The 23,438-nt window shown below is 52.1% G+C and overlaps 7 protein-coding genes across 7 annotated transcripts; 2 read left to right on the plus strand and 5 right to left on the minus strand.

The window, feature by feature from the left end:
• Positions 1-148: 148 nt before the first annotated feature.
• Positions 149-531, minus strand: EI97DRAFT_458556 (uncharacterized protein; the record flags this gene model as incomplete). The annotated part of the gene is made up of 2 exons (XM_033800919.1): positions 149-286; positions 397-531. The coding sequence occupies 2 exons, from the start codon at positions 529-531 to the stop codon at positions 149-151; spliced, it is 273 nt and encodes a 90-aa protein (XP_033653590.1).
• Positions 532-1,260: 729 nt separating this feature from the next.
• EI97DRAFT_352216 (uncharacterized protein) lies at positions 1,261-3,268 on the minus strand (the record flags this gene model as incomplete). Its single annotated transcript, XM_033794860.1, has 4 exons — positions 1,261-1,930; positions 2,004-2,116; positions 2,546-3,107; positions 3,156-3,268. Coding segments are annotated over 4 exons (1,458 nt in total), but the record flags the coding sequence as incomplete, so codon positions are not given.
• Positions 3,269-4,180: 912 nt separating this feature from the next.
• EI97DRAFT_450420 (eukaryotic translation initiation factor 3 subunit H) lies at positions 4,181-5,378 on the minus strand (the record flags this gene model as incomplete). Its single annotated transcript, XM_033800285.1, has 3 exons — positions 4,181-4,754; positions 4,805-5,277; positions 5,325-5,378. 3 exons carry the CDS (start codon positions 5,376-5,378, stop codon positions 4,181-4,183), a joined length of 1,101 nt encoding a protein of 366 aa, XP_033653592.1.
• Positions 5,379-5,577: 199 nt separating this feature from the next.
• EI97DRAFT_433464 (uncharacterized protein) lies at positions 5,578-8,131 on the minus strand. Its single transcript, XM_033798399.1, has one exon. The coding sequence runs from the start codon at positions 7,710-7,712 to the stop codon at positions 5,877-5,879; it is 1,836 nt and encodes a 611-aa protein (XP_033653593.1). The 5' UTR covers positions 7,713-8,131; the 3' UTR covers positions 5,578-5,876.
• Positions 8,132-8,653: 522 nt separating this feature from the next.
• On the plus strand, positions 8,654-18,497 carry EI97DRAFT_47175 (uncharacterized protein). Its single transcript, XM_033801838.1, has 4 exons — positions 8,654-15,172; positions 15,227-17,010; positions 17,063-18,157; positions 18,210-18,497. Exons 1-4 carry the CDS (start codon positions 8,802-8,804, stop codon positions 18,383-18,385), a joined length of 9,426 nt encoding a protein of 3,141 aa, XP_033653594.1. The 5' UTR covers positions 8,654-8,801; the 3' UTR covers positions 18,386-18,497.
• A 230-nt stretch (positions 18,498-18,727) lies between these two features.
• EI97DRAFT_377533 (uncharacterized protein) lies at positions 18,728-20,842 on the minus strand (the record flags this gene model as incomplete). The annotated part of the gene is made up of 4 exons (XM_033795619.1): positions 18,728-19,063; positions 19,157-19,567; positions 19,654-20,114; positions 20,191-20,842. 4 exons carry the CDS (start codon positions 20,840-20,842, stop codon positions 18,728-18,730), a joined length of 1,860 nt encoding a protein of 619 aa, XP_033653595.1.
• A 1,088-nt stretch (positions 20,843-21,930) lies between these two features.
• Positions 21,931-22,416, plus strand: EI97DRAFT_378025 (uncharacterized protein; the record flags this gene model as incomplete). The annotated part of the gene is made up of 1 exon (XM_033795642.1): positions 21,931-22,416. The coding sequence occupies one exon, from the start codon at positions 21,931-21,933 to the stop codon at positions 22,414-22,416; it is 486 nt and encodes a 161-aa protein (XP_033653596.1).
• Between the last annotated feature and the right edge of the window lie 1,022 nt (positions 22,417-23,438).

The raw sequence follows: 23,438 nt of genomic DNA on the forward strand, positions 1-23,438 counted from the left end.
ATCCACCCCTCACCTAGCAGGCTAGAAACTCCGCTATAATAACCCTCCACCCCCAGCCAGGCTTATAACCACCCATCTCTCCCCTCTTCCCGTCTCTGCCTCCCAACCCCCGCCTCTAAACACATAAAGTCCATGCCCTGACCCTCCCTCAACCAAATTTCACCCCCCTCACCGTCCCGTCCTCATCGACATGCACATTCAGCCTCTCGGGCACGAAATCCGTCGTCTGAAAGCTATTCGGGGGCACTATGCGGTGCCGTTGTGGTAGATCTTGCTTCGCGAACGTCTGTCCGCGGCAACAAAGAGAGAGTCAGTTTATGTTAAGCATTTCGACGAGCGGGTAGGTAGGTACGGCTGAAGCAAAGGAAGATATGGAGATGGAGAGGATATACGTACGACCTCATCATGCACATCCCCCAACTTCTTCCCCATGAGCTTGCTCATCCACTCTTCCTTATTATTCTCCCCTCCAGCGCTCTGCGCAGAGGACGCGGGGTCTTTGGTTTGTAGGCCGGGTACGACGAGTGGCATTTTCGAAGTCTTACCCCAACTCCAACTACCACTGGTTGCTGGAAAAGGTTTCCGAGGAATAGGAATAGTGATAGACGCTAGATAGGAAAGGCAATATATAGCGAGTGCGCCGAGGAGGACGAGTCGTAGTAGCGATGACGGTGATGGTCTTACTTGCATGCACGGTAGGCGTGGGGTGTGGGCAGTGATGTGCGTGGGACGAGGTAGGGAGGTTAAGTAGGTGGATTACCTGGGGTTTATATACGCGCAGAGGCTTGGAAGCCTGGAGGTGAGCAGGTAATCTACTGTGCAGATTGATGGAGGGGTGGATAGATGGAGGGGTGGATAGATGGAGGGGTGACGTCAGCGCGAGGGCTCAAGGCCGGGGAGTACTGTGATGGTGGGGAGACGGAGGGAAGGAGGGGCAGTTGTACAAGCATACTTGTGTACATTCAATGCATCCAGTCCAAAGTAATAGTCCGCATCAGTGGAGAGAGTAGAAAGGGGTTGTATGTGCAAGGCACAAGGCCAGGGTTACTGCTAGAGGGCGTTATTCCTGAGAAAGAGCGGATCTATATAGTAATACACTTCCAGCTACTCTACTTAGGTAAAACTTGGATTTCTGCTCTGCTCTGTAAATCGTCCAACGTGAAGTATATACATATAAAGAATACAACAGCTCCCAACATCTACACCGTAATATCCAGAGACAAGTAATACACCGGACCATCGAGCCAAAAGACATCATCCCTACGGCAACCCCCTCCCCTCATTCACCGCCCTCGCAACCTCGCTCGTCCCCGGCCGATTCTCCGCATACCTCTCATAACTATCCCAATACAACTCATCTGTGCTCGTCGTCCTCTTGACACTTGCCTCTTCCTCAATCGCCTCGACCCACCTCGCCCACCGACTCCCCGGCTCGGGCTCCGGCCAGCCCCGATAAGGCCGCAACACGCGCCGCAGCCGCAGCACCCACGGCGCCATCTGCGCGTCGACGAACCCGAACGTCTGGCCGAGGAAGAAGGGGCCCTGGGGGTCCGCCGCGTCGACGAGTTTCTGGATCGCGTCCCGCAGCTCCGTCGCGTGTTCCGTTTGCTTCTCCGCCTCCTGCGCCTGCAGCAGTCTGTAGAAAGCCGGGACTATGTACCGATTCACGTGATCCGTCCAGAGTCTACATGTGGCCTTCGTTTGCGGGTCCGAGGGAAGTAAGGGGGCGCCTTGGTTCAGGTCTTCGAGGTATTCCATCAGGACGGTGGATTCGTAGCAGGACCAGTGGGGGCCGTGGCGGAGCGCGGGGACGAGGCCGCGGGGGTTGATGGAGAGGAGGGATTGCGGCTTCTTGTACGGGTCCACTTCGATGTATTGGTAGGGGAGCGATTTGTGTTCGAGGGAGATCCAGACGCGTTGGACAAAGGGGCTGGGAGGGGTGAGTATACAGTAGGAGAGAGGTTGGAGATGCATATGTCAGGTCGATGGATATAGAGACTCACCAGAAACAGCTACCGTAGAGCTTGAGGTCGGCATCTTTGGAGTGCTCCTTGACCGTTGCAAGCGCCGCGCCGGTAGCTTTCTTGTGGTACGTCTTTTTCGACGGGTCGCCGCTCTGGTTTGTATCGGTCATTCTGGCTCTTGATATCACGGACGGGGGGAGATAGATTGCGGAAATGTGGTGTGTAGTGGATAGGTGCGGATTAAGGATACGGTTGTGGGTGATGTTGGGAAATGTCGAGAGAGAAGATAAGCGCGCTTGGTGTAGGCGAGAATTTCCGAAAGGAAATCGAGAAAGGAACATGATAAGGAAAGGTAGGTTTTATCAGAATGTAAAGATGGTTGCGCGATGCTCATGCCCGAGTAATGACGCAATAGCGAGCTGCTTTAAGGCCTTATGCAGCAGCTCGCTGATCGGTTCAGTCGACCTTAGAAACCCACAGATATAAATAAGTGTAGATGATGAAATCGTAAAGCAAGCAAATCACCAGAAAACAGAAACTCGAATGATGAAAGTATAAACACGAAATGAAGTCCAACTCACCATCTGTTTCTTCCTCTCCAGCTCATTCTTCAGCATCCACCTCACAACACTATTCTTCTTCACCGCATCGCTCTCCTCCAACGTATGCCTATGCGGTCCCGGGACCCCATCCCCCCTCCCATTCCCACCCTTCCCATTAACCCTCTCCAACGTGTAAATCTTTCGCGGCACGCTACCCGTCGACGCCTGCATCAACCCCATCGCCTGCATCCCCCACCCAACCTGCCCTTTCGCCACCATCGACGTCTGACCCATAACCACGGTCCCACTACCGCCAGCATTACTCCCCGCAACACTTTCCCCGGGAGGCGGTAACCGCGTCTGCTCCGTGTAGTCCGCCGCATCGGCGTACTCCGTAATCTTGATCTTGACATCGCACAGGTCGCGCGCGCGAGCCACCCGCTTCCTCTTGTGCTTATTCGGATCGGTGGATTTCTTGGAGCCGGGCGGGCGGCCTTTGAGGCGGCATTCCCAGTAGTGGACGATGATGCGTTTGCGTTTGTGCGGTTGGGTGGAGCGGTGCGAGTATACGTTGTCGACGTGGGGGAAGTAGGTTTGGAATCTGGGGTACTGTTAGAGGTGTATAGAAGTGGGTGTTTGAGATGCCTACTCGTCTTCTGTCAAGGTGATCATTTCGTTGACGTGGAAGAGGCGGTCTCGCCATTCTTTGAGGTTTGGAGGATTGGGGATGAGCTTCATGCCTTGGAATTGGGAATGGCTTTTCCTCTCCTGCTCTTGTACATTCTCTGTTTGTAGGCGAAATTCATGTTCGCCATGGGATACTGGAGGTGCTGCTGTGTGTATAGGTACTGGAGGCGGGGGCGCGCCATGGAGCTGGTGCGGAGAGGGTGTTGGTATCATGTAGTAGCCTTCTCCAGAAAGACCCGCCGGCGGGCCATGGTGGAACGGATGTTGCAGAGGAGGAGGTCCTGCATTGTGTAGAAACGGGTTGGGCAGGTTGGGCGGGTGTGGGGGATGGAGATAGACGCTGCTGTCGGCGACTGGCGGCAAAGGTCCGACGCTGTGCTGGCCATGGCTGCCGTCGGCCGCGAGGGGTTGGAGTTGAGGATGGTGGAGGGCCCCGCTCGGTGAGGCTTCCAGGTGCTGCAGACCCGACGGATGAAGCATGACGGCCGTCTCGCTGCTTTAATCGGACATTGGGATCTCAAGAACGGCACGCATGCGGTTGGCCGTTCCACAAGCCTGGCAAGGCAAGCTGTTCGGGTGAAGTACGATTATATTCGCCTTCTGCATCTTTCTTGGAAGATCACGGGTATCCCCATGAGGGGAGCAGTTAATTAGTTTCCTTTGTCAGACGCTGATTCATGGGACCTCGTGATTCTCTTCATATCTACTCCTCCGTGCGTTCCTCACTTGTCTGCTCGACGCGACAGGCCACAGCTACGAGGCCAGAACCCCTTCGAGCTAGCGGAGGTCTCTCTATGGATATCCCCGATGCATGTAGAGCCGGCCACCAGACCGGTCAGCCGCAGCCGTCTTCTTGATGAAGACATGGAAAGCAGCCCATATCACTTCCTGCCCCCCAACGCCATACCCATGCTATTCAGAACCAGCATAAGAACCGTGATTGTGAAGAGAAAGCGACATCCTTCCCCTTTCCTTTATAGCCATCGCTCACTCTCCACCAGGAAGGAGATTGCTCTTCACCGCAAACATCTTTGTGCTGACGCTCGCCGTGAATCCATCCACCTGTCTTGCGTATTGTTCCACTTGCCGTGAGTTAAGAAGCGTCTCTAGTCTGCTCGGCTCCTGGGGCAGCTTGAACAGCCTCTGCCATTCATCTTCCGGGAGGAGCGGCTGCTTGGAGGCCGCCCGCGCCGCATTTTCGGCCTTGCGTTTTTGTTGCCAGGCGGTGATCTTGGCCTGCTCGCGCGCAAGAGACCGCTGGTAGTATTGGTGATTGTTGAGTTCGGTGTGGTGGTTCTCTATGCTCTCCAAGAGGAGGTCGCACGTCTTTTCAAGGAAAGGATCAATGGAGAGGTCCAGCGAGTCGTAGTTCGGAAACAGCGGTGGCTGTGGAGTATTGGGGTCTTGCAGGAGGGCTGCGAGGTTGGGAGGGAAAGAAAGTGCCTCCTTGGGGGGTTCGGAGGGGAGTTGGTGAAGCAATGAGGTAGTAAGGTGGGAATTATGGATGGTCAACGGAAGCTCGACCAGAATGTCCTGATAGCGGAGTCCGCTCTTTTGGAGGCTGCGGGAGTTAGAATGAACGTGCAGACATGTTCCCAGTGTAACTCGTACCTCTCCGTTGTGAACTTGTTCTCCTTATACGCAATCATAAACGCAGGCGAAAGCCTGTACGCGCGTAGGCTGAGGCTGCCTTGGGAGCTTCTGCTCACATCGTGCACCAGAGCGACAGTCCTCTCGTTCATCTCCTTTTGGTAGAAGAACTGGTTCTCAATTGTGTTCAAGTTGACAAAGTTTCCCATGTTTGCGCTCGTGTACCAGCCAACGTTGTTGGCATCCACGTTAACCTCCCGCATAAACTTGATCATCTCGTTCTGGTATGCGACATTCGCCTTCGCGCGGGGTGCGGCCGCGGCAAGGTTCGCGGCGGTATCATGCTGATGGCTGTCTGCGGCAGGCACGTCGATCGTAGGGAAGGGGAAACAATTCGTAATTTCAAGCGTGCCGTTGTTGTCGAGGCCGACGAGGCTACCGGTTGCGACGGTGGGGAAAGTCTGCTGCGAGTGCTTGATGATTTTCATCACCACCTTTGGAAGTCAGTTTTGGTGCGCCAGAAATCGTCCATACGGCGTACCAGCGCTTCAACTTGTACCGCCTTAAGCGGCGTGTCTTTTGTGAAATCGGCCATGGCGCGGGTATTCTTCTGCGGTCTGCGAGTTTGAGGCTCGTTGCTGGTGGGGGAGGAATTTGATAACCACGAAGGACGCCAAGACTTTGTCTTTTTAGCGAGTTCACGTGATTACTCTATTATCGTGAAGGTCTTGGGGGTTGCGAGAGTTAAATAAGGGGCAGCTACTCGAGAGACGGGAACCTTGAGTATTGCTTATCTTGAGTATTGCTTCAGCTTGTATGAATTCAAGGAGCCTCGTATGATATGCTACCTGATGGCAAAGCCCAGGCTTCACTTCGAGATCGAGAAACCTTGTTATTCCAGGTGCTCCTCCATCGACCAAAGGATGAATTAAGAGATTACCTTCTTGAATAAACACCTTAGGGGAACTAAAACACCTTAGGAAAACTCAAATCCAAAACGTTCCATCATCCCCAACGCCACGCCCGACTATGCTGCGACCACCGGATATGGACAAAGCCAGTTCACAGACTCCGATAACGCTTCAAAATGATATCACAACATGTCCTCGTCCCCATCCGGGATACTCTCACTACTCCCTCCCTTCAGGTCTGATGTCTGCTCCTCCTCGTTAGACTTCGTAGCCACGTCCTCTACCTCCTCATTCGCGGCAAGCGACACTACACCCTCAACGTCAGTCTTCTTCTGCCGGGCATATGGATTGAATCGCCGGGTTTCAAAGTGTCGAACGGGTTTTCGATTTGCAGACTGATGATTCTTGACAATCTGACCATCGTCCATACGATGAAAGACTGTGTCTTTACCGTCAATATGGTCCGATATGTCGGCATCCTTCTCGTCCTCCCAGACCAGCAAGTTGGTGCCGTTGATCTCAATAGACTTGCCGCCCGTCCGTGGTACATGGAAGACACTCGAGCTGGTATCAGTGAAATCTTGTTCCCAAGTCTCTTTCTGTTGCATCTTGATGATATAGTCCATCGGGAGGGTGTATAGCACATTGTCTTCTTTGTCATACAGCTCCTTGAGGGGATAGCTCAGGGCGGCTAGTCCAAGTCCACAGTCCACTCTTGACGATATAGGATGCAATCGGCCGCCGAAGGTTTTCAACTCAAAGACAATTCCAGACTCAGTCCAAGTGTTATTGTTGAAGAACACCTCAGGTTGGCCCAAAGGACGCTCGTGGTGCGGCCCAGCAACCTCAATGAAATGCGCCATCTCATGTGCGATACAAACTGCCAGGAACAAGTTGAAGCGCAGAACCATGGCCGGGTCGGGATATTGCAGAAGACTCAACTTCTTTGCAGTGGTGTAGAAGTCGGAATGTAGGCAGATCCGACTCCTATGCCACCTGCGGTCCAGTCTCCGCATCAGCCCGTTCTTGTAGTCGGCGACCAAGCCCATCGACGCGTACGCCGGATCCGGAGGTAACGGGTTCCTGTGAAATATGAAATGCACGCTGTCCACCTGTTCGTCCACGAGAGCCCTGAAAGCGGCTGCATGTTCCGGGTTCCAAGGGACATCGTCGCTGATTCGAGAACACGCTTGCCCGTATTGCTCCGAGGTTGTCGGGCATGGTTTTCTTTCGCCAAACACCAGTGTATGCCAGAATCCGGATGTCGCCCGAGAGAAGAGAAATAACGTGCTGAGGCGTAGGGCTGGCTTGAGGACCTCGTAGACTGCGTCCGAGCACCCGTGGAAGTTTTCAATGCGGAATATGGGGTGAATGTCATTGGTAAGCGTGGATACTTGCGTCGGAGCGTTCTCTGGAAATGTGACCGCCTTCTTCTTGATCAGGTCGATTGGGTCGAATCCAAGCCTGAAGGATTTCCGTTTGTTTGGATCCTTGCGATGACCGAGCAAACGCCTATACTTTTCCAAAAGCTTCCTGTCCGCAACCTGCGCCAGATGATGATTGATAGAGATGCTTAACTGCAATCCAAAATCCTTTGGTACCTCGATGGTGGAAGGCGTGAAAGCGGATGAGTCGTCGTAGCTCACAACCTCAGGGAAATCACGGACAAGCTTGTCGATACACTCATCCATAATAGTTGCCTCCTGCAGCTTGTGCAGTAGCACGGAATTGTCGCCCTTGTCTTCAACCCGGTACTCCCCGTCACCCGCATCTGGCAGAAGACGGCGGATATTCTTCGAAGCCGAGGGTGGCGGACCACATGCAGCAGGCGGGGTTATTGCGCCGGTAGGAGTCCATTCCATAACATCATCGTCATCTCCGGCCGGTGGTTTGAACGCAATGTCATCGTTTGCGGAGTTCCCAGAGCCGTCGCCAACGCTGTGATTCAGGCGAGTTTCCATGAGCTGGCTGGCATGTATCATGGCCTCGTATGCCTTCCTATACCTAAAGGGGTCCATCCCTTACCGCCTATGATATGCTAGCGACATCAAGAGGCAAGGAAAACAGCCCAAGAAATAGGATAACTTGTCTCAGGTACGAGACAAGCTGCTCAAAGCGAGAACTTTGTAGGTCAACACCTCATCCGGCCTGGGTCAAAAATGCAAGCCGGAGCGCTCTGCGGGCGGCGCCGTTTTGCCAACTGGTTTCACAGACAAGACTCACAATACCGGCCATTGATATGGTCTTAGAGAGACTGTTTCGTCCTTTGTTGGAACGTGGTCGTGATTTCGCCAGTGGAACCGTCCTGGATTATTACGGAAAGGAGTAGTAATGAGACATGAGTCCAGATAGTGATTGCAAAGATCGTGTAAAAAACGTGTAAGGAGTGTGGGCGGAATTTATTCACAGTGATGGAGGATAGATATCGATGTTGAAAAGAAGAACTGGAGCAAGGACCCTTGGAGGCATCAAGCGTGAACTAGGAGACTGCGCTAGCCGACCTGGGACTAAAGGCCTTGGCGCGTGCCCATTGAACGGCACGTCGCTTCTTTACACCGTTACTCACCCTTCACCTTCACTCACACACACTTCGTGTCTTCCCAGCCCAATCAGCGCGTCTTGTGCCTATCACTACTGTCAATATGCTCTCCAAACTTTACCGATTTCCCTTCGATATCTCGATTTCGGGCGGATTGTGCATCCCACCAAAAAGGCCTTCTCCAACTGATATGGACACCTTCATCCAGAGCTTTTTAGGACAGCACGTTCAAGCTCGAACGCGTCCTATGTTCATCGCTGACTATGGATGATCTCGACCGTGCTGCCTTCCATGGCGGGTATGTGATGTTGCGCCAATTTCGGTCCATGTCCTTCGCCCTTCACTCACCTCCTCTGTCGGTGAAAGGCAATCATAAGAGCAGGTTTGAGCGCCCCAATTTCGCCTGCGCCTCACTTGCGTTTGCTCGCTCAAATTTTTCAGGCTTGGGGGGAGGAAAGTTTTCTTCCTACCTTTTGTCTTTCTGCTCTTTCCCACTTGCCTTCCTTCTTCTCCACCTTCTTGAAACCTACTACATCCGCTCTTTTCTCAACTTTCAGGCTTTCCCACTATGGCGGGACGCGATGGGAACACGCTGTCGTCTAAGGCAGTGTCATATTTGATTCATCACATCGTGCTTCCACCGGGACTGCCCCAGGCGGACGACTCTGATCCGGACCTCGAGCGATGCCTTCTTCGGACAACGATAAGTGCCCTGCAAGAATTTGGAAATCTTTGCCCGTCAGAAAGCCTCGCACAAGTCGAATATGTTGTCTCCACTATCAATAACCTGCTCGCGACCAAAGGTCCGCATGGGTTCATCAACGAGGAGCAACTCACCACGTCTATGCAACGCCTGGCGGACGGTGATGGCCTTGGAGCTGTTCCTCTGGAGATCAAAGCCCAGAATGCCGCTCTACTACTTTCCAGAAGCAATGGCGGCATAACATTTGAAGCCTTCGAATTGTCCCCTTCCAATGAATCCGTTATGGCTACCAGAGGGCGTCTCGTACGATCGTTTCCCGCCGTTGCAGTCGAGGTGGACGTTTCACAGTTCGCAGACAAGGAATTCCAAAGGGCCATCGCGCATGCAATCTCCAAGATGAGCTTTCAGCACGCAGAAGGCTTTCAGCCAGAGGTGACAAAGGCAGGAAGCCGTCACGAGGAGGAACGTGACACGACACATCCTGGCCTTGTGACAATTCATCTCATAAACATCATCAGAGCCGTTGGCATCGCGATAGACCCATCAAGGATTTGGAAGAACACCCGTGACGAGATCATGTGGTGTGATAGCAAGCTCCCCTGGCGCCGTGCTCCATTGTGGCTGTTGATCAGGGTTGTAATGCACCTCTGTTTCGTGCGAAATCCCGTCGCGGGCGAGCGTGGGAGCGACATATACAAGAAATTCATGGTATTCTTCCTGTCAAAGATTCTGGACCACGCTCGCGGACACATCAAATCACTGGGAGGTAATATCGTATTCACGATCTCCGCCAAGATCTCTCAGCGTCTTCTCAAACTGACGCAGTCTCTCGGACAAATGTCCGAAACTCCGAAATGGTTGGGAAGGGTTCATGAATCGATGCGCTTGGCCCACAATGGTCAAGAACGAGCGTGGGAAGACATCAGACGTGGGATTCAGTGTTCCCAACACTGGAAAGGGGCGACTCTGAGTTCACTACAACCGACCGCTGACGTGGATGTGGGGATACCTGGATTGGATCATCATATCGCGGTCTTAAAACGAAGAGGAAGAGCAACAGAGCGTAAGGTCTTCCAGCCATCGTCAAAGCTTGTATCTTTCCAGCCCGATCAACTTCCCAACTCTCTACGTGGGGGAGGTCCCGATTGTCATGTCACCCTAGCGGCCTTCGAAGCATGGGTCGAGTATCAACTCACACCATGGGTGAATTCTGTCATTGGTACTACTGTTGATCTCCTTCCGCTGCGTCGTTTGGTGGAAGAATATTACAGTATCGCAAGCCGAATTTACCACAACGATCCGAGGAGCATATCCATCATGTACCTCACGATTCTGGAACTTTGGGTAGCTTGTGATAGATTGGCTTGCCATATGCACTCTCTGCTGAATCAGTACGACCCGGAGATTCCGGTTGACCAGTTCCAGCTATTCCTGTTGCCGCTCAAAACCCAACTACAAAGGCTGGCCATTATCGAAGACCGTCTGCGAGCTCGGAAAGCACTTTGTCTTCGCAACGCTCCTTCTGTGTACAGGGATTTTGGCAAGCCGCACTCGTTTGCTGTCAAGTACTTTGACCAGTCACCTTCTCATCAGGCCCTCAAAGTCAGGATAGAAAACGAGGCCGCCGAACGGCGGCAGGCGAAGCAGAAACAATTGCTGGAGGAACAGGGACGATATCAGAGGCTTATGGAGCAGCACAGTAACATGGCATGTCAAACCTATAACTACCTCACGGAGGATGGCCACCAAGAAGTTCGCCATAAAGACAACTGTGAGAAATGCCGCGTCGCGAAGGAGGCACAGGGAATCGGAATCCAGATCTACGAATGGCCTCTGCCCACGGATGAGCACAGAGCTAAGGCGACAGTCTTTGAGCTGGCAGTTCCCGAGGCATTTAGCAATTGGCGCGACATGTCCCTCTTTCTGCTCAAAGATGTTCTGCGATGCGACTACTTCAATTCGAGCCGTCCCAGATGCTCTTACCAGCTCCCCAGCGATGGCGGCTTGTCCAAATTCCTATCCAACTCGTATTCCGTCCGGCGCTTGGTTTTATTATCCCAAGTGAAACCTCACAGCGTCACTCATCGCCGGGAAAGACATGTCCAATATCTGCGCGAAAGTGACGTGTGTCTGCGAAATGGGCTACAATATGAGTACTATGACGAGCGCACGGTGACGTTTGCCGGTCGTATGCACACTACGGAAGCGGTATCGAGTAGTTGCATGCATATTCTTCCGGGACGGTCTTCTGCTTTGCAGGCATTTCTCTGTCGGTCGCCTTCGATGCCAAATGGCTTACCACCCAACCAGGTGATCGCTAGTCAATGTGCCTGTCCCAGTCATATGTCACTGGGCGAGTATAAGTCCTTTTGCTCGATTCCATTGGGGATCAACATCCAATACCTCAACATACTAGCGCAACTGGCTATGCCAACCATCGACTTCGGCAAAGTGGAGACCCAGATCCTTATTGTTCAGACCATCTTTCAAGCCGGTTTGCCATCAGAGCAGGGAACCGTCGAACGCCAAGCACACAATATATTGGTCGATGATGCCTTCGGCTCATCCTTCATATCACAACTCGAAAAGGCATTGCTAGGGATCCAAGAGAACTGGGACCGCTGGAGAGCACTTGCGAACTTTATTCAATTGACGGTACGCCTCTTGACGTTCACAGGCTCCGCAGCAATTGCAGCCCGTTGCTCCGATCTTCTAGCGAAAGGTCGAAAAACATGTCTTCTCTGGCTTGATGCAATCGCGAGCAGGAGGGAGGAGATACGAGATCCTAAGCAAAGGGCTCTGTTGGACTCAAGAGCAGTCGAGATTGCACTTGTAGCTATTAGCAGCCTTGATCTGGAGCTGGAACAACTGCGTGCGACCCTGTCCGTCCCCGAAGCAGCAGTGACGTTGTTATGTTGCTCTATCACGGTGCAAGGAAAAAATCCATCCGCGTCGCCGGAGCATGTTCACCTGCACGCCTCGATGTTACAATGTTGGCGCAAGTTGATGTACCGTGCCTTGCCAATATTCCAGCGGTTGTGTTGTGAGACTGACGGCCTTACGGACGCCGTTCGGGCCTCTTGGCCAGGTTTTCAGCCAGAGGGATGGACAACTGTTGATGCCGAGAGAACGGACTGGCTTGTCACCAAAGCGAGAGGACCGGGCTCTTCCTGCAAGGTTGTTGTCCACTTCAATCTTCTCACAGGCCAACTCCTCGTCAACGGAGTCCCTCTGTCACGCCTGCCCGATGCGTATACATCTCATCCAGTGTATCATCGATTACTCGGCAAGGCATCTATCGAAGTGTTGCCTGTCAGCGAGTCTGCCTTCGTGTTCCAAGCAAGGCATCCCTATCGAGGCTGGAACCTCTTATTCGGAATGGAGAAGTCTAACTTGCTGGTGCGAATCTGCCGTGACGGCCATTCATTTGACCTTTTGCCAACGGCTTTGTTCGAGCACATCTTCCCTACAGTTTTCGCTCGAGACTTCGTACATTGGTATGATCAAGGGAAAGACGAGATTGAGTTCCGCCATATCGATGATCCATGGCTTTCTTCTACGCAGCCTTGGTGTCTACGAAGGTCACACAAACGCAGTTGGCGCCTTTCTAGAGGAAACGAGCTCCTTGTCCATTCGCTCAGCGCTACCGCTGCCAACCTTGCCAGAATACTCTCACCGCTTGAAAGCACTGAATTCATTCATGTGATCGCTAACAGCTCCTCCAAATCCGTGGCTGTTGAGTTACCACGCCTGCAGTTGAGCTTCTACTTCACGACCGGCAAGTCATGCATTTTTTCTCGGCAGTATCGCGGAATGATCATCGACAATAACCAAACCATGAATACTTTGATCGGATTTACAAGCAGACTGCTTTTGAAACCTGAGAATGGGAGCAAAGATCGTGTAGTACTCATCCCGGAGGGTGCTATCAAATACAGAGCCACTTCTGGATATACTTCTGTCTTTATCCCTCCTCGAACGGCCAAGAAAGTCAGCGCATATCACCTGGATGGTATTCTGGGCAGAATAATAGATAACGGTACTTTGCGCAGCAAGTTGGCGTTAGCGTACTTGCATGCTCTCACTTCTTACTGTCTTCCCGACCCGTTCACGGGCTATACTGGTGCGGAGGCAGCGCTGTCGATACTGAAATCCGGGGCCGTGATGTCGTTCGAAACCCTCACATTGGACGAAATCCGACTGCTTGAGTCAATCTCCAAGCTTACGCCCAGGAGAAGGTTTTACCCTCAGGACAAACGAGTGATGCAGAGTATCTCGTGGGACTCTCAACTAGCCTTCCTATCTCAGCACTCTCTCTTTTTGCCCTCCGTACGAACCATTGTTGAGAAATTGTCCAATGCCAGATTTTTGTGTCCTGATCAGGCGAATCTTGAACCTATGGACATACAGCTCTGTGAGGAAGAATTGTTGCATCGCGACCTCATACGATCCTCTACTTTCCGTATTGATGGCTTTGGCGCTGAATCGTTTACCACCGCCTTCGACAGACCATACGCCGGTAGGGATGCTGGTCAAGATAATGAGAGAGGTCGACGGTCTTTCTTAGCAGCACGCATGCTACTTCGGCCTGAAGCTGCGCTCCACAGTCGGGTCCCGCCTTCGTTAAGTAGTAAGATGTGGGACACTTATCTGGATAATCGCACTGTCGATACCCTTGCCGGGTTTGTCCCACCATTGGACCTGTCTTTTGACGCAAAGTGGTTGAGAAATCCTTCACTCTGGGTCAAAGAGCTCTGGTGCAAGCTTCACATGTCTTTGAGCGCGTCTCCAACTCTACACAATAGATTTGATATTGCTATGTGGCTTTCGACAGCTGCTTTTGCAAAGGAAGCCGACATGGGGTTGATCCAGTGTCTCATGGCCTTCTACAGGATTCGGAGTATCTCGGACTGTGCCTTACGCATTCCCGACGGGCCTTCATGCGACTTGACCAAGGGATGCCAACCAAAACAGTCTACCTTGAAAGATCAACTGTCATCAGCGGCTCGGACTTACGAATCTTGGCACGATGACAGTTATCCCAGGGGACCTAACGAATCCGTGAAACAGTACAACCAGCGTCGCAAAACTATTTTCCAGAGCAAGCAAAAGCAAGTCATTCAGTCCTTTGCGACTGCATTGGAGAAGCAGTGGCCTTGCGGAACGCCTCAAACCCCAGATGTGGCGTCAGCCTCGACATTTCTGCAGGTCAGCAAGGCCATGGATAAGGTTCAACCTTGGTTTAGGGCATGGTACGAGAATCGGCAATTATCCCTCTACATCAAGGATGTTTTCAAGGCTCTAGCGGCTCAAAAAGTCCTTCCCGTGATGCTGCCAAGTTGGCCGCCACCGAAACGCCCTGCAAATACACCCTCCAGTCGAGAGCCCGAGCGATACGTCACGATAAATCGTATGTTTGCCAGGGCGAAGCCGCCCACTCTGATTGAGTTCTGTCATCGCCCCGACGTCCAGCTGCAATCTCAATCAAGCATAGAAACGGCCTCTCCTTCAGGATCAGCGTTCTCGAAACTGTGCGCAGATCTAGGGAACCGCTGCAAAGCTAGATTTGAGAAGGACTACATCGTTGATCTGGAGAGAAGTTTTCGAGCCCTGAACGCGTCGACATCGCCTCAAAATAGCTATATCGGTACATCCGAGACATATCAGGTTCTCGAAAGCTACCGGGAAAACTGTCAGAGTCACTTGGCAACAGTATACCAGCGTATGATAGATGGACTTTTCGACGCGGTTGATGCCACATTTGCCGTACCTAATATCGCCTTCGGTTGCAAGGCTGGGGAGAGTTCCACCTCTAATCGCCTAATGTACAAATACCACATGCCCCGACTGTCGCCACAGGTACTTCTCCAGCAGCTTAATCACACACACTGGGCCAGTGTCCCTGGTGATTGGAGAGCGACGGTAATCAAGTATGGCCTGGCGGTTACCGAGCTCCAGCGTGCCCATAGGCTCCAATCGCTTGTCAACAGTCCTCTGGATCTTGCAGAGGAATTGCGCAATATTGGCCATGAGAACTGGGACCCAGCCGAGTTTCCCGACACATTATTGCTTGAGGTCGAGAGCGGCATCTTGGTACGTAAAGTTCAGGAAGAGATAGCCCAGCATATGAGGAAGCCTCCGAACAACGGGAACGCCGTAATGCAGCTTAACATGGGCGAGGGCAAGTCTTCAGTTATAGTACCGATCGTAGCTGCAGCACTTGCAGATGGGAAACGGTGAGTTGACTGTCTCAACTATATCACTTGAGATGTGCTAACTTTGCCTTGCAGGTTGTTAAGGGTCCTCGTCGCGAAACCGCAATTTAAGCAGATGCGACAAATGCTAGTCTCAAAACTGGGCGGGCTTCTGGGTCGACAGGCCTATTACCTGCCTTTTTCACGGGCGCTGCACATTTCTCAAGACGAAGCTCGATCTATCCGCCGACTGATTGAGGACTGTGTGATCAACAGAGGCGTATTGCTTCTACAGCCAGAGCAAACTCTCTCTTTCCAGCTCATGGGTATTGAATGTTTGCTTTCCGGCCGTGAGGAGACTGGTCGATTATTGATGGAGACGCAACATTTCTTGGATACCAACTCACGAGACATTGTTGACGAGAGCGATGAAAACTTCAGCGTCAAATTCGAACTCATTTACACGATGGGAACCCAGACGCCTATTGACTTCAGTCCTGATCGATGGGGTATCATCCATAGAGTCCTCGAGTTGGTCGCTCATTTCGCTGGTGACATCAAGAAACAATTGCCAAATTCGATAGAACATATCCAAGGAGGTCGAGTTCGGAGGTTTCCATTTGTCAGGATTCTCAAGCGAGATGCGGATGAGCTACTTCTTGACATGATTGCAAAAGAAATCTGCAAGTTCGGAATGGTCGGTTTACCAATCATGCACCAACCAGAATCGGTTCGCATGTCAGTATATCGCTACATCAGGGCACCTCAACTCACAAACGACGAAATTCTCGCGGTGCAGGAGGGGCCATTTTGGTCACAATCGACATCCAATCCGCTCTTCTTGGTTCGGGGTCTCATTGCGGGCGGAGTGCTGTCCTTTGTGCTGGGCACCAAGCGTTGGAGGGTTAACTTTGGTGTCGATGAAGGACGATGCCCACCTACCAAGCTTGCTGTACCTTTCCGCGCCAAGGACAGTCCAACACCTCGCTCCGAGTTCAGTCATCCCGATGTCGTGATTTTTCTGACCTCACTGAGCTACTACTACAGTGGACTTTGCGACGACGACATGTTCAACACTTTTACGCACTTGCTCAAATCTGACCAAGCGAGCAGGGAATACGCTGAATGGGCACGTGCTATACCGGACATCCCTGAAGCTATTCGTAACCTGAGCGGAGTCAACATCAAAGACCGTGTTCAGTGTACTGAACATGTTTTCCCAGCTCTACGCTACTCAACAGGAGTGATAAACTACTTCCTCTCGCATCTAGTCTTTCCTAAAGAGCTGAAGGAATTTCCGCATAAGCTGTCAGCATCGGGCTGGGATATTGGGAAAGTCAAACCCTACCCGACCACCGGATTTAGCGGGACAAATGATTCTCGGCATCTCCTTCCCTTAAGTGTCCAGCATCTTGATATCCCATCACAAACGCATACAAATGCGCTTGTCTTGTCCTATCTCCTGCAGAGTGAAAATTCTGTCGAACTGCTTCAACCGCAAACACAAGCTGGGATGTCGAGCGCCGAACAGCTGATTTCGAAGGTCAACCAAATACGACCGACGACGCGCGTTATCCTTGATGCTGGAGCTCAGATCGTGGAGTTGACTAATCAGGAGGTCGCAGAGAAGTGGCTTCACATGAGTGATCCAACGACGACTGAGGCAGTGGTATATGTCAATGACAATGATGATATCACTGTATTGGAGCGGAGTGGGATCTCTGAACCATTACAAACTTCTCCATATCTCGCCAAAATCGACCGGTGTATCATCTATCTCGATGATGCCCATACACGGGGGATTGATCTGAAGCTCCCTCGGGAGTACCGCGCAGCAGTCACATTGGGTACGAAAGTAACAAAAGATAAGTTGGTTCAAGGTACGAGAAGAGCCACCGTTTTGACGTCAAGTTCCTTAACTAATCTGTGCAGCGTGTATGAGAATGAGAAAGCTCGGAAAGGGACAGTCCGTCGTCTTTCTCGTACCTGAAGAGATTCAAATCAAGATTTTTGAACAGAGAGGGCCTAGTGTTGCGGGCCCTGCCAGTATCAGCGTCTCTGACGTCCTCTGCTGGGCCATTTCCGAAACACTGGATGATCTAAGGACGAGCATGCCCTTGTGGGCAGTCCAAGGTCGCAATTTTGAGAATCATAAGGACATCTTCAAGGATGAGAACTGGACCAAAGAGGAGGCCCAGAAGTTTCTGGAGCCCGAAGCACAATCCCTAGAAGCACGTTACCGCCCACAGGTGCAGAATGGGTCGCAAGAAGACCACCTCTCTGGATGGGACATGAACAACGAGAATATCACCCGCATTGTTCATCGCTGCAAGGACTTCGAAGCAATGGGCTTCCGCTCTGCAACTTTACAAGAAGAGCAGGAGCGCGAGCTCTCACCGGAAATCGAAGCCGAGAGGCAGCTAGAGCGACCTCCAAGGATGGAACCACATGTTCACGAGATTCACCGCGATGTGCTCCGCTTGGTGAAGGAAGACCATCTCGGTCAAAACTCTGGCGGCATTTTACCAGCCTTCCGATCGCTTTGCAAAGTCACAGCTGTCGCGTCATTGGGAGACATGCATCAGTTCCCAGTCAACCTGTTAGTCACCGCCGACTATGCACGAACAGTAAAGAGGAGGTCTTCCCTAGACAAGCTTGATTCCTTTCAGCGCCCGGTGCAGTGGGTCCTTTCTGTTTGGGACAAGACTGACTCCGCGCTCCTCCCGATACTGGTCATATTGAGCCCGTTCGAGGCCAACGGTCTGATTGACGTTATACGAAATTCCCCGAGGGCAACGCTACATTTGTACTCTCCACGTATGAATCTTGGCTATCAGCCTCTTGATGCGCTGGACTTGTACACTGTCGGTCGACCGCTTATACCAGGATCCTTGTCTCGAAACCTCGTTATGCAGCTCAATCTGTTTGCAGGGCAATTGTACCTGCGGTCTTACCGCGAGTATGTTGAGCTCTGCAATTTTCTGGGTCTTAATTGGCGTGAGGCGAAAGACGGACAGACTGTGAGCGGTATGTATTCCCCATTCTGCCCTTCATGCATCCTGTGCTGACTTTCTACTAGCGGACGGCTTCATCATGCCACCCTGCGGTATTTGGAAATTGCGAACGAGTCCGGTGCAGTTCCTGAAGACCTTCATCACGAATGTGAGGAGGGATTGCCAAAGTATTGAAAAGACACATGTGGGAAGGATACTGGAGGGGATGTTGTTGAAGGAGGGGGATTTCGCCACGGATTGAGAGGGTCGCGTCTTCTGCGACATGCTTCAAGGGATTAATAGTGAGGTGGCTGGGAAACTCGTGATGTCTCGAGAATGAAGCGGATATGACTGTGAGAGGTATCTCTGCGCCGGCGGAAATATCTAAAATGGAGATTGTACCAGAGCTTTCCCAAGCCGTGCAAATGGAGCCGTACAAACCCCCATCACGATGCGAACCCCCTGTGACATGCGCCAATCCCATATCAGTACGAAAACCTAGAATAATGCAGACAACAAGTAAACCCACAGGTACCGAAAGCGATGCAGAACTCCAGATACTGAACCTCTACAGTCCTCCTCACCCCAATCAATCTTGCTGACCTCACTCCTCCTTCTCCTCCCTCCCCCTCCCAGCAACCCACTTCCCCACCCACCCAACCGCCCTGCGACTCCAACTCCCACTCCCCACAATCCTCCCCTGGATCGTGCCCGTAAACCAGCTAAACAAAAACACCAGCACGCACGAGACCCCCAGCACGAGCGCAAACGCCCACCAATACGTCTTGACCTGGAACTCGACGCCGGCGAACTGGACGGAGAAGTAGCCCGTCATGAGGGTTACGGGCATGAAGAGGATGGTGATTTCCGCCAAGAGGAGCGTGATGCGGGTGAGGGATTCGACGCTGAGGGATTCCTTGATGGCGATGAGGTTGAAGTTCTAGGAATAAAAAATCAGGACGGGCTGTACTTTTAAGGTCCTGGGGGAAGGAAAAAGGCAAGGAATCAGAAAACCGATAAAGAACGCACGCACCATCATGACCAAACTCTCCTTCTGCTCAATACACTCCTGAATCTCGCTCAATGCATACAAACAGATGCGATCCCTTAGCCTCTCGAACCTCACCCTAGCCGCGCTACTCAAGCTGACGCCTAACAAACTATCCTCTTCGGGGATAACGATTCCCGCGTGCGGAGAGCTAACTCCCGTACTAGCAGCCATCATGACCGCGGATTCGTGTCCCTCATAGGCGTGAAGATCGAGAGCGGAGGGTATGATGTGCGAGTTCTTCAGGGAGGCGAGAGTAGCTTCCTGCTTCTTCAGCACGCGCTCGATGATCAGGTCGTAGGATTGGTACACGCGTTTGAGGAGCGAGAGTTGGCAGCCTATGTGGTGGAGCTGGTCGATGTGGGTGAGGGATGCGTGGTCGAGCATTTCTCTTCGCTATTCCAGCGAAAAGCGGCTATGGTAAGCAAATAGAGCGAGGCAGGGATGCACCTTAAGGAAACTGGGACTAAAGAGTTACTTACCAGTCTATCCAACTCGGCTGCGTACCCGTGCTCTCTTCTCGTGACTAGACTATACGTGGTCCACCAGTCTTCGAAGAGATAATAAAATAGCAGACCGGGACTATCTGTACTTCTATGTGCCGTCTCTTCCTCACTGTCTCCCACTCTATGTCGGATCGGCAACATGACCAACTCATTTTCTCTCAGCGGGGTCGGAGCTTTGGTCAACTGGCGGAACACGCTGACGAGATTACGGCGAACGGTGTAGAGGGTTTTGAGCTGGGAGGCAAGGAGGGGAAGGGGTTGGAAGGGGAAGGGGTCTTCGGAGATGGAGATGACGGTCTTGTCGCTGCATAGGAGGAGCCAGTTCCAGATGCGGGTGCTTTGGGGGTGGTCGAGGTGAGGTAAAGGGGAGGTGAGGGAGTGTGGGGGGACGGGGGCGGTGCGGACGTTGTGGAGGGTGTTGTACCCTAGGCAGACGACTAGGTATATGTCAGTATGGATTTAAGGGGCACCAGTGCTTGTTTGGAGCGTCGAATAGTGGAAAGCAACGCCTACATCGCCTACCCCAATCCACTGAGGACCAGTGCCACACGTCATTGACAATATGATAGTGGCTCAGATCCCTCACCACCTCCAACTGCGTCGAATGCATCATCTCCGTCATCCCAATCGACTCCTCGGAATCCAACGACGTCTCCTCCTTGGAGCCCCTTCCAGATCTCTGAGTCGCATGACTCCCATCCGTCTTATGCGACCTCTGTGAGCGCCTCGAAAGCAACGTCGCAGTGCTCCTATGCGAATTTGCTCGTGACGCTGCTGTTGGTTTCGGTGGCACTGGATCCGAGCACATGAGTCCCAGTAGTCGGGGCGAGAAGTCATAATGTTTGGCCAGTACATGCAACGTCTCTTTCTGCGCATATGGAACCCAGAGATTGATCCAGCGTGTATGCAAGTTTGGAGGACGCGGGCTGTGCAGAAGACTGGTGTACGAGTGGGCAGCTAGATCAAAAGCGCAGTAGGCTTCGTCGTCGCCGAAGTCTAGGCAGAAGTTGCGGACGCTGGGGTTACGCGTCTGGCGGTCGAAGAAGTCGAAGTTGGTCTCGTTATCAAAGTCGCGGAATGAGGCATCGACGTCTGGGTCGGCGAGGTCGGTGTAGTATTCTGGGAGGTCGCCTGGTGGTGATGTTGGACGGATAGGCTTCTCCATGGCGACTGCTACGAGTTTCACGACTTGAAAACATCACCCTAAGAGAGTAGAAAAGGAAGTTGAGTTGTTTTGTTAGGTATAGGACCTGGAGTCAGAAGCCCTCGAGCTCGTGTGATGCGGACTCGTGAGCCTCCTGAGACATCTTGTCGCTGCCTCAGATGGCTGATCACGAGATGCTGCTTTGGGCCCTACATCTTTGCACGAGGTATCGTAAACCATAGTAACTGTAACATCTCGAAGTCGATCTCTTCTATCTATGCAAAGGTGTTGAGGAAGCAGGTGGAGTTGAGGTTGAAGTTGGCTAGTTTCCGACGCTAACCGCTTTTGGTCAGCCGACAATGTTCAAATGTTGATGGCCAGGTGCACATACCAGTGAGACAGTCAAAATCACTCTCAATACTCCAACAGACACCGGCAGAGAGCATAAGCCAGTGAAACCGTTTTCAAATCCCTACAAATGCTCCGAAGGAGGCCAAAGTCTAGGTTGGAATCCTTCATCAGAGAAGTCCGCTGCGACCTACCACAAGCTCGGCCAGGAATTCAAACTCAGAGGCCAGCATGTCGATTAAGAAGGCTGACCCAGACTCTTATACAAATGAGTTCATACCATCTCAAATTGACTCAAGAGAAGATGTTTAAAGAGATGACGGGCGCATTATTGAAATCAGAGCTCTACCTCCATGGACGCCTCGCGAGCAGTTGAATGAGATCAGCTAACGCTCTCAATGAAGTGCGTACTATCAAAAGTAGCTGCACAAGTCAATCCAGGATAATCCCATATGTAAGAGCTTCTGACCATTCTCAAAATGGCGACGAGAAAGAGCGTTTCAACGCAGCTCTCTAGACCTCGATGAGGTACCATAACCGAGCAGTACGAAATCAATGACATCATAGCCGTACCACCGATGTATTGCTAGTGAATAGGTTCATACGGCGTACACAGTATTCGCAGCTTCAAGCTTTCCCTTTCAACGAGACAGGCACCAACAACCCACCATTTTTAACACTCGCCAACTCCATCTCCAACCACACATCCAGTTCACTCACCGATCTCCAACCCTAACCAATCCAACCCACCAACCACAACCATGCCCACCCTCCTCGACACCTACAACCCCTCCATCCTCGCCATCCCCGTCCTCCACATCCTCGCCATCCTCCCCCATGGCTATGCCCTCAGCGTCGCAACCGGCGGCCACCCCACGCGCTGGGACAACCGCAACCCTCGCTCCACTGATCTGAAGTCGAAACTCAGCGAGCGGCTCTCCGCCGACGACTTCGCCCTCTATGAACGCCTCGAGGCATGTTCGGCCAACGGCATGGAGAACCTGCCTCTCTTTGCGACGGCGGTGATACTGGGGAATATGGCCGGGTTGAAGAAGGATGGTATCTGGGGGATGACGGGGTTTGCAGCGAGCTTTTTGGCGGTTAGGGTGCTGTATACGGCTGCGTATGTGGGTGGCAAGACGCAGGGGTTGAGTTTTGTGAGAAGTGGGCTTTGGACTCTGGGCGTGGGATTGTGCTGGAGGGTTATCATTAAGTCGGCGAAGGCTCTTGGAGGGGCGAGGTTGTGAGGCTTGAGTGGGTCTCTGTTTGTAGGAGGTGGTTGTGCGTGAGACGAGATTGGACGCCGTTTGTCGAAGTATAGGTGATTGTGCGTAGGATGGAGTAGCCTCGAAAGAAGAGCGGTTGAAAATACGTGTCGGAATTGTTTGTTCAATCGTCTTGTCGCCGAGATTGTACAGCGCTGGCGACATGCCCTTCAAGTGTATCAGATCTCAGGTCGCTAGAAAATGTATACTGGACAGCACAGTGAATGTCTGAACTATGCATTGCATATAGTCACGATCGCATATATTCCTTCTTAAAAGCGGAGCCGCAATCCTGTCTCGATTCTCTTCACTCACACATTGCCCAGCTAGGGTGACCCAGAATGTACCACATCATAAACACCACACACAGGCCACCGTCCCCTTCTTCCACTATCACAACCAACAACACCAGCAAGATTTCAACTGCGGAAAGGACTGTTCATCCTATCTCCTGATGGTCACTTCATGGAATGTCCTGACGTTCCTGATGTGCAACATATTCGGCATGCCAATGCAGAAGCTCGGTGCGAGGAATGTGAAGAAAACGCTCAACGAGCGGGAGGCAACAGTGGAGACACCGAGCAAGGGTGGGGTGTGATTTGTAGTCTCTGGTGGGCCTTGGTTGGATGATGGGCAGAGGAGGATGAATGACTGTATGAAGAGGAGTAATGCGATAGTGCTATAGCCGGACACAGTGCAACTAGTGAACATTAACTTCAAGAATTTCAAAGGAGATGTTTGGCCGGCTCTGAGCAGAAGTACTATGTATGCTTTGGAGAGTGGATGAGCGGCAAGTTCTCGGATTAAAGACAATCCTATAAATGGAAGAACCGTCTAACCAGAAGCTTAGCGCAGAGGAAACGTATAGACAACGATTTAAGAGGAGTGTCCCTTCTTTCAAAGAATTCTCTCTTCAAGAGGGTTGCACGTAAGGTATGCTTCAGCTTTGGTAGGCTTTCGGGGGACCATACGCAAACGACCATTATCTGAATGCGTTAAAAAGG

This window comes from Westerdykella ornata, assembly GCF_010094085.1.
Source record: "Westerdykella ornata strain CBS 379.55 unplaced genomic scaffold EI97scaffold_11, whole genome shotgun sequence".
Classification (NCBI taxonomy): domain Eukaryota; kingdom Fungi; phylum Ascomycota; class Dothideomycetes; order Pleosporales; family Sporormiaceae; genus Westerdykella; species Westerdykella ornata.

Coding starts and splice junctions, on each gene's coding strand:
- EI97DRAFT_433464 (XM_033798399.1), bottom strand. CDS start 7,712: ATGGACCCCTTTAGGTATAGGAAGGCATACGAGGCCATGATACATGCC.
- EI97DRAFT_47175 (XM_033801838.1), top strand. CDS start 8,802: ATGGCGGGACGCGATGGGAACACGCTGTCGTCTAAGGCAGTGTCATAT. Junction 17,011..17,062: donor AAAAGATAAGTTGGTTCAAG/GTACGAGAAGAG, acceptor TAATCTGTGCAG/CGTGTATGAGAATGAGAAAG. Junction 18,158..18,209: donor AGACGGACAGACTGTGAGCG/GTATGTATTCCC, acceptor ACTTTCTACTAG/CGGACGGCTTCATCATGCCA.